This window comes from Diceros bicornis, chromosome 7 (assembly GCF_020826845.1).
Source record: "Diceros bicornis minor isolate mBicDic1 chromosome 7, mDicBic1.mat.cur, whole genome shotgun sequence".
NCBI lineage: Eukaryota > Metazoa > Chordata > Mammalia > Perissodactyla > Rhinocerotidae > Diceros > Diceros bicornis.
In genome coordinates this window covers 22,612,423-22,627,322 of record NC_080746.1, presented here as the reverse complement: position 1 = coordinate 22,627,322, position 14,900 = coordinate 22,612,423, and the positions used below count along the sequence as shown (strand labels likewise).

Below are 14,900 nucleotides of genomic sequence, written 5' to 3'. Positions count from 1 at the left end.
TAAGTGAAGGAACAAGAAAACTACCTTGGATTTCTACAGTTTATGCAAGTCTTAAGATTTTCTCTTCTCTGCTACTGTCAAAACTAGAAAGAGTTCCTTGCTTTTTATATAAATTATTTTTTATAAATAAACCACTTGACTGCCAGGAAGGCATACAAACAACAGCAGCATTTCTTTTTTATCTTCTCCACTCAAGAATGCTTGATTTGACTATTCAATAAGACAACTGAGAAAAGCAAAAAGAAGGTTAAGTCAAATAAGCTAAAAAACAACAGTATTAAAATAAAACATCAGAAGAAACTATTTTTAATAGTATGACAACCAAAAAAAATAATTCAAGCAATACAGAAACTAGCTATTTCAAGTGTTAAACATAGTTTATTTATACCAAGTAACAGGGATTTTCCCAATGAAATGTGTAAAACAGCACTTGGCTCATTTCTGCTTCTCCTATAATTAAAGCATGAGTCCCAAAATGTGATTGTTACTGAAACGAGGTGGGGCAGGCCACAACTTGCTTTAACTATACTCAGTTAGTTGTCTGTTTGCAAAAGTAGTTAGATAATGCATTACTAAAGCCCACCCTGTAGCCTACAGATAACATCTCTGATGCTTGGGTCACCATAGTAACAGGTGCCCAAGTTTTTCAGGAACTGAGAGTCAACTCCTTGTCCAGTTCAGGGTGGTTAAGACCACCAACTCATCAACTGGGCCTGCTCAGATGACGGACAGGTGACCCTTTGATGTCAGGGGGCCAAAAACTCCACACTCAGATCATTCTAATGCCACCATTTTGTGACCATGAGTCCTAGGAAGAGCTATGAAGCTTAGCTATGCTTGCACAGATCATCAATTACCTCATTTCTCCTTACCTCCAATCATCTTTTCCCACATTTCAGACCACTCTGCCCCATTATCCCATAAATATCCCTAATCTCCTTTTTCGGGGAAGCAGATTTAGGATTTGTGCTCCTGTCTCTTTGCTTGACTGCCTTGTGAACAAAACCCTTTTTCTGCTGCAAACTCATCATCTCAGTGATCGGCATTTCAAACAAATCTGGTTTGGTAACACTACCAGAAGTCCAGCGAGAGAAGTGTATCCTAGAATTCAACTAAATATTACAAATACAGAACCTGGGGTAACACTGATGACCCTACTTGTCAATATAGGGTAGAGAAGGAATGCAAAATAGAGCAAGAAATAAGAAGGTAATTACTATGGCCCTATGGCATAATTTACTCACCTCTGATCCTCCACTCATTCAGATTATGGGCATTTTTATCTACTTTAAAATAACAATATTTGCTTTTAGAAACAATATTGACTTTTCCAAAATATAAAAGCACTGCCTTGGGGATACATACCTAGAAGCTGTTTCTGGAGCACTTCCAGTACCTGTCTGATCTTTGCAAAAACCTCAGATGGCGACGGATGTTCCAAGTCAGTCACCACAGATTCAAAACGAATGATAACAATGTTAGGCTGGCTTTCTATCACAGCATGAAGAGATGGGCAAGATGCCAGAGGCCTAAGGATGTACTTTAGCAGCATCTGACCTGAAAAATTATGTGAAAACTCAACAGAAATCACTAGAAGAAACTTTTAAAAGGTAAGCATGTCAAAAACAAATAAAGATCTTTGAGCCTAACAACAAAAATACATATACCATGACTTTACACACTGCTCATTAGATGCTGCAGATTTTCCCACTGAAGTTTCCCAGATTGTCTATGGATTTTTATTTAAATTATTCAAAAAATCAAATAAAATAAATAGTAGCAGCTAGTTTAGAGAGGGAAAAAAGAAAGAAAGGATCTAAGCCCTTAATAAAAAGGGTAATATTTATGACAATTCCATTTGATGAATCATGAGGCCAAACCCTGTGATCCATCATCAGTATTATCCAGAGAATATTTTTATAATTTTTCCTGTCATTCCTTTAACACTGGACCTTCTAAAAGTTCATGTAAATGAAACAAAGTAGTACGCCTTACCAAATGATTTAAGCTTGGTATGTAGCTCCCCAAGAATAGAAAATGCCAAGAGGATAGAACTGATTGGTGACACAGGGGTCTTCTCTTCTTTCTGAGATTGTTCAGTGCATAAATGAAGTTCTGTTTGTAGGCAAGATTCCAAGTTGCCAGTATCTAAGAAAAAAGGAAAAAATATCAGTGTCTCAGCAACACAAGATGTTTCCAATTCTATTACTCAGTGCCCATTCTCTACTGAGATTCCTAAATAAGTGGTTTTATTACAATACAATTTTAATGCAACCAAATATTAATTATGACATACATGTCCTTGGCATCACTTTAAAACAGGAAATGACTTTTTTTGATATGTCTAAAGAATCAAAGTGCAAAAGCAAGATGATGTGTCCACAATAAATGTTTATGAAATATGTAGTGAATGAAGGGAAGGAATGAAAAGTGAGGTTCTAGTTTCACTTAAGACCTCCTAGTCAATGTTCTTTCTTACCAAGTAAAGAGAAGAGCCTGCCAAACATGTTTAACAGGAAGGGTGTGTTATAATAAATAATTAACACACCTGCTATCTTCTCTTAATTTTACAGTCTGCTTGAAAATAGAATCTAAAATTTTCTAGATTACTTCCTTCAAAGTACCTGAAATACATACCTGTGTGTGTGTGTGTCTCTATGTACACACATACATATATAACATATTTGGAGGCCAAAGTGGATGTGGGAAAGGGGGTGGAGGGAGCCTGTGAGGTTTCCCCTGAAATAGACTAAATTTCAAGTTTCAATATTGGAAAATACACAGGTGTAATGGCATGTCCTTTGCCTCTACCCTCAGAGGTTGTCCTTCTTGTTAAGAAGATATCAAAGAGGGCTCACACTCAGAGGTGGGCAGAGGGGCTGAAAGCCAAGTAGCATAACTCAAAGCCAGGGCCAGAGTTATTCTACTGCTTCATCTTGCAAAGCACCTCTAGCTCATGATTCTGTCACTATTTTTTCCCCAACGACTGAAGAAATTTGAGACAGACTCTTGTCCTACTGACTCCCTGTCTTCTTTCCTCAGCAAGAGAAAGAATGTTTGAACAGCTTCTTTAAGTTTTCTAGCCAAGATAAACTGTTGGGATTAGGGCTATTGGGAATGGCTACATCCTACAATGTAGTGGAAACTTTTGTGGTCTTAAATTACTACCACCTCCTCTACTACACCCTCATTACATGGAGCCCAGCCATCCAATCATCTTCCCTCTTCTCTGCTCCTTCCCAGTGAAGGGCACACAAAGAGAGGTAAGGGAAGTAAAGTGTGAACACTTTAGGGACCCAGATGAGTTGATCCTAACAAGCATTTTGAGTAATATGAAAACTCAATGTACATTTGGGTGATTAATAAATGAAAACTTCTCATCTACCAATATAAAATATGTAGAATACATTCAGAGGTCAAACTGGTTCAGGCAGATTAAGCAAAGCAGTCCACCTGAGGTCAGCAGCACCTTTTGATGGTGAGAACTTCCACACAATCAGCTTCTGCCACTCTTCTCCAAGGTGATAAAGTATGTTCTGTTTCTGTATTGTGAACTCCATGCTGAGAGATTTTATCACTTTTAAATCAAAGTATTTTCTGCATTTTAATAACTTCAAGCATTTCTCTGCCTAGTAGTGAAATAGAATCATTGTTAAACATTCCATCTGGATTTAGGGCAATTAGAATATATTTGTATAACGATAAGGAATACATGGAACACAACATTTACTAAAAATAAGAATAGGACTAATTGCTTATGTTTGGAGAAAGCATTTAATACCTCTTCCAGATGCTGAGCAGCAATGACATACTTCTTCTCTGTTAATGCACAATTATATTCTTCAATAGCAGTAGAAAACTAAAAAGATGAGATAGTTATTAGTCATTTTATTTTATATATCTTATTATTTCAAGTCTGTCTGCTTGTTTGTTTTTAAAATAGGAAAAAATACCATATAGTCAGGGAATACTCAGTTAATAATGAGACCAATTGAAAAAAAAATTACTTTCTCACCACCAAAACACGGAAGTTTGAGTTGAGTTTACTGACCTCTTGTAGCTGTTTAAGCAAACTTAGGACTACTGAGTCTCTTTCCAACTGTTGCTTCAAGTCTGTAAATTCAGCAGTTGATACATGAAGATCCCGGCGGACCTAATTCATACATCAAAAACAAGTACTTTTAAGCTACTCTATACCTAAGACACAAAACATTTATAGCTAATCAATAACCTTTATTAGGTGAATATAATTCATGTTGAAATTTAAATGCTGGTTAAGACTGGAATAAAAATCACAGAACACAGCAGGAAGAGATCCTAAGCGGTCCACTTAGTCCAAACCATTATCCAATGCAGGAATACCCATTCCCATCAACGAAATATCCTTGTCTCACCACCTATTCTTAATTTAAGCAGTTATCTTTCATCAGAGAGCTCATCCACCTGAACTACTAGAAGGTATCCTCATTACCAAGTGATAACTCACTCTACACTGGATAGTTCTATCAGAAAGATTTTATGTTGAATCAGAATGTACGTCCCATTCTGCCCCATCTTTTCAGGGACTTTGCACTATCAATTATTTCTTCTCTTCTATATCTTCTACCTCTCCCTAATTCATTCTTCATTCATGAAATATATACTGATTGAATACCTACTACAGCATGGGTCCTCCCATCAAATTTAAATATGTTAAAATGTCCCCCATCTTTGAGAAAAAATTTCCTCCACCTCAGCAACCACCCTATTTCTCAGTAACTACCTTATTTCTCTCCTTCCTCTCACACACAAGCTTCTCGCGAGTGATCCATACTCACTGTCTTTACTTTCTCATCTCTCATTTACTGTATAACTCACCGTGATCTGGTTTCTACCCCCACCATTCCATCAAAACTATTCCAAAACAGTTGGTGCCAAAAACACCAATCAACTCTTTGTTGCTAAATCCAAAGCATACATCATCAGTGTTTAATTATCAGTAGACTGTTACTTTCCTTCCCTTAGTTCCATGACACCATTCTCTACTCATTTTCCTCTTAGTTCTCTAGCCATTCCTTTTCCTTTTCTTTTGGTAGCTTCATTTTCCCTCTGATCACTTCGAACATATTGATATCACTTTCTCTCTGGCCCTCTTCTTACTCTGAACCAGTGGTTCTCAAAAAATAAACTTTTTTTGCCCCACTCCCATCCAGGGACATTTGGCAATGTGTGGAGACATTCTGGGTTGTCACAACTGAGGGACTTCTACTGGCATCTAGTGAGGAGAAGCCAGGGATGCTGCTAAACATCCTAAATGTACAGGATATTCTCCCACAACAAAGAATTATCCAGCCCCAAATACCAACAGTGCCAAGTTTGAGAAACCCTGCTCTATATACTCCCTCTGGACAATCTCATCCATTCCCATGGCTTCAATTTCTAAGTGCCGCTATCTCAAGTCCACATCATTTTCCTAACCTCCAAACACATATATGGATGAGTGATATGCAAACTGTCCACTAAAATCTATACTCCCATTATCCCACAGTAACAGCACATGGCTACCCAACTAGACTATTATGTTCTAGCCTCTCTCACAGGTGGGTGTAACCATGTATCCAAGATCTCACCAATGGAATATAAGCAGAGGTGATGTGCACAATTTCCAAGTCTGAATCTTAAGAAAATACATGTGCCTCCTCCATGCCCTCTCTTTGCTCTTAATATCCAGCTTAACTTGGACACAGGGAGAGACTAACTTCAACCACGCAAATAACAACAAAATCCTCGTGCTTCTCAAACTGTAACGGACATACACATTACTTAGTGAATCTTATTAAAGTGCAATCTTATTCAGTAGGTCTGGGACGGGGCCTGAGATCCTCCAGTTCTAACAAGCCACCAGGTCTTGCTAATTCTGCTGTTCTATAGACTGTTGAAGGACAATCCTTTAGGGGTCTGCACTATCTTGCAAGTGAAGCAATGACGGTCTTTTGTTCTGGACTATCTTTTCAAGGATGTCTGTGTAATAAACAGCTTGGAAAATAGAGATGGTGTTTCCCTCCAAAGCAAAAAGCAGGCATGCTTACTACCATTATAAGAGATTCCCGTTCCCTAAGCTCAGGAGTTCTCTTCTATAATGCAACCCACTGCACATTGCCCTGTAGGAACTGGGGCTTAGGGCACTGTGCAAAAATGCTCAGTCTGGCTACTGCTGTGAGTAATAAACTATTTTTCGTCTCTCACCCAAGGAGTCTCATGTCTTCTAACAGCATCCATGAAACCGTGGCAGGCTAACTTGCAAGTAGGTTAAAATCTCAGATCCCCTTCACAGTTCTCAACAGAGACTATACTAGAGTAGGTAGGCCCAAGGTTGTAGAAATTAGCCTGCCAGCCCAGACTACTACAATTAAAAAATAAGTATCTTGAGGGGCTGGTCCGGTGGCATAGTGGTTACATTTGCACGCTCCACTTTGGTGGCCCGGGGTTCATAGGTTCAGATCGTGGGTGCAGACCTATGCACCACTCATCAAGGCATGCTGTGGCAGACGTCCCACATATAAAATAGAAGAAGATGGGCACAGATGTTAGCTCAGGGCCAAACTTCCTCAGCACAAAGAGGAAGATTGGCAACGGATGTTAGCTCAAGGCTAATCTCCCTCAAAAAAAAAAAAAAGTATCTTGGGCCAGCCCCAGTGGCCCAGGTTTGGTTCCCATGTGGACCTACACTGCTCTGTTAGTAGCCATGCTGTGCTGGCAACCCACATACTAAAAAATAGAGGAAGACTGGCACGGATGTTAGCTCAGGACGAATCTTCCTCAGAAAAAAAATAAAAATAAAATAAGTATCTTGTTTGAGCCACTGCATTTCAATGTCCGTCTCTCTCTCTCTCTCTCTCTCTCTCTCGAACATCTAGCCTTCATCTTAATATACCCCAAGTGTACAACTCCATTTGGATATCCTACAGGCACTCCATATTTAAACTAATTTCTCCCACAAAAACCTACTCCTTCTCTAGATTCTCTATTTCAATGCATGGCACATCAATGACCTAGTTCCCCAGTTATCCTTGCCTCCTCCCTCTTTCACTCCCCACATCAACAAGTCCCAAAGATCTTATCTCTTAAATGTCACTAGGATTCATCCACTTTTCTCCAACCTCATTGCCACTGACTTTAGAGTAAGTCACCACACCGTCTTCCCTGATTACTTTAACTGTATCCTAATGCTTTAACTGCCTTCTCATTTTCCAGTCTCTTTTCCCTCAAGTCCTTTCTTAAAACTGCAACCAGAATGGGATTCCTAAAATTCAATTCTGATGTCACTCCCCTGCTTAAAATCCTCTATGGCTTCCATAATGCCATGAAGACAATATCCATACTACTTAACCTGATATACAAGGTCCCTGCTTATCTTTCTAACCTCATCTCATGTCCCTTCCCATCACACTCTCTAAATATGAGTCATATGGAATACTTACAGCTCTCCAAAAGTGACATCTGTCCATTACATCCAGGCCTCTGCAATGTGGTCCCTTACGTCTACCTAAAACACTCTTCCTTCCTCTTTGCCTAATTACCTATCACTTCAGGTTTTGGTTTGGATACTATTTCCTACAGGAAACTATCCTTGACTACATCTCCTCTCTCTAACTGAATTATTCCTATTTAGTGTCTATCACACTATTTTACTGATCTACATCAGGCATGAGAGTCACATTTTGAAATAAAAAACTGTCTTGTTCAGTAACTACCACAGTATCTGGCACTTTACAGATGCTCAATAAATATACCAAATGACAATAAATCTCTTTATAATATCCACCTATTGAATCTAATTCCCCTTCTCTAGATATAAATTTGAATCTTTCTACCACATGATGGGGCTTCAAATCTTGAAAGTGTTTCTTACTAAGACTAAACACCCTCAGTTTCTTTCACTGTTCTTCAGTTCAGATGGTTCAGTGTTCAGGCTTGGACCTTCTCAGTTAGACCAGCTGTCTTTCAAAATACAACAACCAGAACTGAATAAATTTCACCAGCCATAACCTGGCCAGCAAAAGGTACAGAGAGCCCACTACTCTCTTGTTCCAGATACTTCATTTCTAGTAGTACAGACTAAGATTGCACTATTGACTCATTGATTAATCAACTAATTACAGATACACTTTGAAAATATTATGTGAACTGTGCCAGAGTTGTAGAGTAACAGATTTATTTTTATTAAAACTTCTAATCAGAATGATTGGTGAACCGGTTGTTAAATTTTCTAGGTAACTAGCAGTTTCCCCACTTGGGATTCACTCGGGATTCAAGTTTTCCAGAAAACTTTTGAAAAACACACCTGTTCACTTTCCTTCTTTAGTAACTAGCACATACAGAAGAGATCTGGTGTCTTTCCTTGAGGACCTTGAGAATACCTCAATATCTTGATTTTGGATATCAGTGAGCCTTGAGCAATAATTTAGAAATAGATGTAGACGACACCTAAGATTAGACGTTGTTTAAACCTCTAGTATCAGCTTGCTTTCTTTCAACTGCTTAATTTTCCTAAAAGGAAACTGCAGGGGGAATATCCTGGTAAGACAATATATGTGAAAAATTTTTTTTAAATTATAAAGCAGATATTTTTGTTTCCACACTGGTTTACTTTTTTTTTGTGATGAAAGCACTCCAGAAAACATGGTAAACATTCTTAAAACCCACCAGACTTTGCATAAAAAGTATAGCAAGCACTAGCCCCACAAACTGACACAGTACAAGACGGGCAAGGATTCTCTGTATGTCCAGAGAGAGGAGCCTTACGACAAGACGTAGAGTGGTTGTGATTAGCAAATCAAGCCAATTTTCCAGAAGAAGGTCAAAAGACAAAGATTGTGCTGAAGCTTGAATGTGTTGAGGCCAGCTACAGACATAAGAGAAAGCTGGCCATTAAGAGATGCAAGCATTTTAAACGAGGAGGAGACAACAGAAGAGGCCAAATGATCCAGTTCTAAGCTTTATCTGTTTTTATTTTATTATGAAGACAATAAAATCCTCAGATTATTTTTAAAAGATTTATAAAGTGTTATTCAAATGTAAGACATTATTATTATAACTTAAAAAATTTTACCATAAAAAAGAAATTGTTTAAATTATAATTTTGGAAAATATTTCTAAGTTGGAAGTTATCCTAAAATCATCTAATTTAACTTCCATTTACCCATAAGGAAAGTGAGGTCTTGAAAAGTTGTACAGAACTGAATTGTCTTAGGAATCAGGAAGCTGAACTACCTCCCTGCAAACCTACCCAATATAACAAGCTCTTCTTACCTCACTCTCTATCCTGGATTTCAGCAGGTCAATGTCATCAGATAGCTTATCCACTTGGGAAACCAGGTCCTGTGCACTTTGCATGCTAGGCAGGAATTCACTATACTTCTTACTGATCATACTGCATACCTCGCCCTATAAGACAGAAGAATTACAGTGAGATGAGTAGGGAACTCTGTTAAAAATATACAGCTCATTTTCCTTAAGGAATCTTCCATGTTGGACCCTTCTTGCCAGTTACCCAGACCCATTCACCTTCCCTCCAAACCAATGGGTTTCTTTGAAGAACACATTTCTTCCACCCTTGAGGGTCCTATAACATTCTTAGGGTGCAAGAAGACAGTGATCACCAAATCCCACCAGTGCGCAAGAGTTGTACAAACACTGGAAAAGAGAAGGTGGGATCAGAAGTTCTCATATTGAACTATATCAGCTCAGACTATAGCAACCAATTTTAATTATACATATATCTAAAAAAAAAAGAAAGCAAATGGATAAATCCAATCCATACTCTGTATACTTCAATCAATTTATGAATTCTATCTTCTTGCTTATAAAATTTTAAGGTCTAATCTTAAAACTCTAAACTGATTTGAGTTTCATTAATAAACAAATTATTGAATACTTTGCACTAAAATAGTCAATGTTTTGGATGATACAGGAACAAATTATGCCTGCCCACCAATAAATTCCTTTTAGGTAGGAAAAATACTATACACTTAAGTAACCAGAATACAGAATACAGAAATGTAACACAACAACAGAGTTAATGCTCTCCAGGAGCACAAATGAGAAAGACATCACCTCTGCCTGAGGGAAAATGAGGATATTTTTCATGCAGGGAACTACATTTGAGATGGAACATGAAAAATGAGTACAAATCCTACAGGCAAAGATAGAGAAATGGTAACATAAGCAAAATCCGGACCTAGAAAAGATATTGGGCCTTCTTGGAGCACAAAAAGTAATTCTCAATCGGCTGAAGATTCAAGTTGGTAAAGAAAACTAGTGAAAGGAAAGGTAAGTTAGGTTCAGAACACACAGGAGCCTCGAGTCCCATGCTAAGGTAGCTTAATAGTCCGTCCTCTTTCTATCATATACAATGTGGTGAAAAGTCCAAAAGCCATGTCAAAGAGATGTCAGTGGCGTGAATACGTACAATGTAGGAAACCATTTTTGTAAAATCAAGAGTTGTTAAGAAGAGCTATTTTTCGTGCCTTTATGGTAGGGTGCCAAACTGGCTCCCTTAAATCCAGACTATGCAGGTGCACATAATTTTAAATGAAAGCAACAAAGGTGTGGGCAAATATTGGCAAGGGTAAGGACAGCAATACACAGTGAACCTGTGTATGGCTCTGTGCTTCTTGTTTTTGTATCAGTCTCAAGACAGCAGGGTCCAGAGAAGTGCCATTCACATGTTCTATAACACTCAGCACAGCCTCAAGGGCTTGGGGATGGAGAAGACAGCCTAATAAACATACTGCTAGGTTTTCATAACAAAACTTCAGGGAGGAGAATGGTACACTCCTCCCAAAGCTATTATATTCTTCAACAAATCATACAAAAAGGAGTGGGTGGAGGAGATAAACACTCACCGATGTGGAGGGGGTCCGGTCCTCCCTTCTATCCCTTCTATCCCTCCCTAGGCACCTCGGGGTTTTCAGTCTCACGCGCCCTGCCCTCCTGGCCTCCTCAGTCTCCCTCCTCGGCCCCTTACCCCATGCCTCCCCAACCTAACCCTACTCCCCAACGTTCCCCCAGCCACCGCCTCTTCTTTCCCACGGTCCCGGGCCTCCTCGCCTCCTCGGTCCCCAACTCATCCGGGCGCCACGCTCCCTCCTCAACCCATATACTTCCCAGCCCTCCCACTCCTCATTCTTCCCACTCCGCCCCCACACTTGACTCTGCTTGTACCCACTCTGTTCGCCCTTAGGCCCCACTCCTCTCTCTTCACAGACCGACCCGGCGTCGCTTTCTAGTCCGCCGACTGCTGCCGCGCCCCCACCTTGATCTCCTCCACCCGCCGGGTCAGGCGGCTGATCCTGGTGCCCAGATCCTCCTTCTCTAGCCTCCCCGAGTGTGCCAGAACTTCCGTCACGAACGAGGCCATTGCCACCACAAGAAGCAACACAGAGCCACTCTCCTGTAGCCAGCGCGGCAGCTCCAGTCCCGCCGGCGGCCTTGGCGCGCGGCCTGCCGGGAAACGGAGTCTCGCAGGTCCCAGACCACCGCTCGAAAGACGAGGGCCGCACTACAACTCCCAGCAGGCACCGCGACTATCCTCGTGTGCAATTTCCACGGTGTCCCGTAGTTGGCAAACTGTGGGGAGACGCGTTTTCTTCTTGGCTGTTTTCAAATAGATGGTCTCTTCCCGCCCGTTTTTAACTAGAAGAAATGAAATGTTTTTATTTAATAATCAGTGCTAACTGAACCTTTCTCAACTTCAAACCTCTTAGCTTTGATAACCTTCTGGCTAGATAAATTTCTAGCTAGAAGACCCGACGAGCCCATCTTGATCTTTGTTTCGTTAAATATTCACTCCCATAGGCGCAGTGGCCATCAGAATCCGTACAAATGGTGCCCTCTGGAGTTGTGCAACGAAGTGGCGTCACCTCATTATAAATAAAAGTCTGCCTGTAATTGCATTCCTTTTACATTGCATAGTTTATATTACATCTATGTACATATATTACATTTATATATACTGCATCTATGTACACATGAATATACCTATATTACATCGACGTAATACATTACATGTTTACATTATTTATATTACCTAGGTATAAATAACATTAGCACTGTGTGGACTAGAACAAGATACTTAGCACTTTCTATCAGAGATTACAAATCAACTTTATCAAAAGCTTTTAAAAATTGTTTCATTATTTAAATGTGTTATATACTGAAAGATATTCATAATATACTATGTACAGTATGATTTCTTTTTTTAAAAAATGAATAGATATAGATATGTATATAGAGATAAAAGATATATACCAAATTATCTCTCTGAGTGGTGGACTTATGGTATTTATTGTCTTTCCCCATCTATTCTATTTTTTCTGCAATAAAAATGTACTGCTTTAATTAAAATGTTGTCTTTAAATTTTTACAAAGATATCTTGTGAGGGCTAACCCCAAGTAGATGCTAACCCTAAGGTCCTTGTCAATTTTAAGGGTCTGTGGGACAATCTGCTTATCCTACTGAGGCAAGGGCAGCTTCCTGTGACATGAGCAAAGCAAATGAAACTGGGGTTGAGACAGGAAGCACAAAGGACAGCCATACCATCCTGGGAAACACTTCTCCCTAGAAAACCAAATCAGCTTCTGTTTGTTAGACCTGTCAGCCTCACTTTGAATCCTAAATGCTATCAGTAATAAATGCTCATTGAGAAAGAAAGACCTGCAGATGAAATTCCTGAAAACTTGTATTACCTATTTACTGAGTAACTACTACGCGACAGATACTACGCTAGGTCTGGGAATCCAAAATATGTGAATAAATAATCACAGGAAAATATGATAATTACTATTTTGGAGGTAGATGAGGGAGGGATACAGATTTTGTGGGGCCTAATCTCTTAGAGTTGTGGGGAAGGAGAGGACTCTTTAAGGAAAAGAATGTAAAATAACAAATAGAAAATTAGGTGCAGGCCTTGGAAGGGGCCTGTGCAAGTAGCAGACCCTGAAACTGAATCTACCTCTGAGGAAGGTACAAAGGGCGGGGGAAATATTGGGGGAGCCGCACCCAGTCTCTGATTGAATCAGGGAGGTTTCACAGTAAGGAGGCATCTGAACTAAGAATGAAAGGAGGTGCCGCTTTGAGGTTGAGGTTCTGGGATCTTCCTCTGGGAAACCAATCACTGCATACCCACAAACATAACTGCAGAAGCTCCACCTCTCCCTGGGCAGAGAGGTCCCTACATAAGCCAAAGACCATTCCTCAAGGTTCCAGGAAAAGACAGGGAAGAGCCAGGGTTAGTCTGAGGAAGGAGAAGAAAGAGCATAGGGAATGAGGTGTGATTGCCACACATAGATGGTCAATGCATGCAGGAAGAATGAATACTTGAACAAGGAAAAAGAAATTAATAAATGAATGGGTTCCACTTTCCCTCACTAACCTTACTTCCTTCATAGTTCACACTTATGATAGTTTGTATGTCTCCCAATTGACAAATTTTCACAAATCATCAACAAAGCGCTCTGAAGAAAAGGAAAGGAAATAAGAAGCAATGTCTGAAAGGATTCCTCCTGACTTATCATGACTCACACACAAGTAGCATACCTGCGTTCAGGAAGCAAAGTATCAAACACAAATCTGGATGAATATAGTACAAGCAGACAGTGTTTCCAAGGACGCATAATATTTTGCCATTGTGTTGATTAGAACATGTGGTTGTTAAAAAAGCCACAGAAGGAGCCTACAATTTGAAAGAGCATCCCATTTGCTTCAAAAAAGTATGAAGGGAGGGATAGGGAGTGGTGGACGCAGGTATGGATGAAACAAAATGGGTATGAGTGGATAATTGTTGAAGCTGGGTGATGCGACATGAGATTTCTTTATACCATTTGCTCTACTTTTGTATATGTTTGAAATTTTCTATAATAAAACATAAAAGAAAAAAGAGCATTCCAGATGATTCTGATTGCCTCCCTCCACCGCCACACCACTGATAATCTACTCAGGCTGCTTAGGTGTTGAGACATCATTCAGATAAAGTAAAGATGCTGTCTCAGATGTTTCCTCCTTGCTGACTGTCCTACACCTCTGCTTTCACTTTGTGGTGTACCATAGGGTATGCAGTAGCTTAAAATATGAATAGGGGAATACACTGATCAAACATTTATGTCTTCAATATAATAAATCTCCGTTTTCTTCTGTGTTTTGCCATAAAGGTTAATCTTCACCCACACGCTGGAGCAGTGCAGGAGGAATCACTGTTGCAATCTGGGGACAAGAACGTCAAATGTCACAGTTTGAGCCTCCTGGCTCAGGAGTCGGATCTGTTGCTTACCAGCTGGGGGATGTTGGCAAGTTACCTAACATGTATCTCCACAATGGTAGCGTGAAAATTAAATAAGGATAAAGTATCTAGCCAAAAGTCTGGCATTTAGCCGCGCTCAGTAGATGCAAATTATTTCCTTTCCTGTCAGAACTTGATTCTTGGCAGCAGCAATAAATACCTAGGAATGGAAGCTGGTATGACTACCGTCTATTTATAGTTGCTATCCTAGCAGCAGCAGGATACTGGGGAGGGAGGCTTCTCTCCTGGCATATTCTGGGTCTGGATAAGTTCTTTGGGTTGGGGAATTTTCAATTTTTTTCTGCTTACAAAAATACTAAATGATAAATTTATAAAATTTACAAAAACATAGATAAGCACAAAATAAGGAAATAAAAACTATCCATAGTCCTACAACTAAACTCACTGTGGTTAATATTTTGTGGTATATGATATGTATATACATACATAGATATATATATAGATATAGATGTCAGTGTAGATATATGCACTTTTTTATGAGTGAAATATTCTATATACTCTATATACTGCTTTTCACCTGCTTTTCTCACTTAACAACATATCAAAAACATTTTTCATGTC

The 14,900-nt window shown here is 39.5% G+C and overlaps 1 protein-coding gene and 1 pseudogene across 1 annotated transcript in view; one reads left to right on the top strand and one right to left on the bottom strand.

The window, feature by feature from the left end:
- ZW10 (zw10 kinetochore protein) overlaps positions 1 to 11,455 on the bottom strand; it is a 35,469-nt gene extending 24,014 nt beyond the window's left edge. The window contains exons 1-7 of the mRNA XM_058545197.1: positions 11,297 to 11,455; positions 9,292 to 9,426; positions 4,052 to 4,153; positions 3,782 to 3,859; positions 3,470 to 3,629; positions 1,996 to 2,148; positions 1,366 to 1,557 (exon numbers count right to left, since the gene is read on the bottom strand). Of these exons, the coding sequence (XP_058401180.1) occupies positions 1,366 to 1,557; positions 1,996 to 2,148; positions 3,470 to 3,629; positions 3,782 to 3,859; positions 4,052 to 4,153; positions 9,292 to 9,426; positions 11,297 to 11,401 (925 nt within the window). The 5' untranslated portion in view covers positions 11,402 to 11,455. The remainder of the gene's footprint in view (positions 1 to 1,365; positions 1,558 to 1,995; positions 2,149 to 3,469; positions 3,630 to 3,781; positions 3,860 to 4,051; positions 4,154 to 9,291; positions 9,427 to 11,296) is intronic.
- On the top strand, positions 8,662 to 8,975 carry LOC131408443 (large ribosomal subunit protein eL42-like; annotated as a pseudogene).
- Positions 11,456 to 14,900: the final 3,445 nt, after the last annotated feature.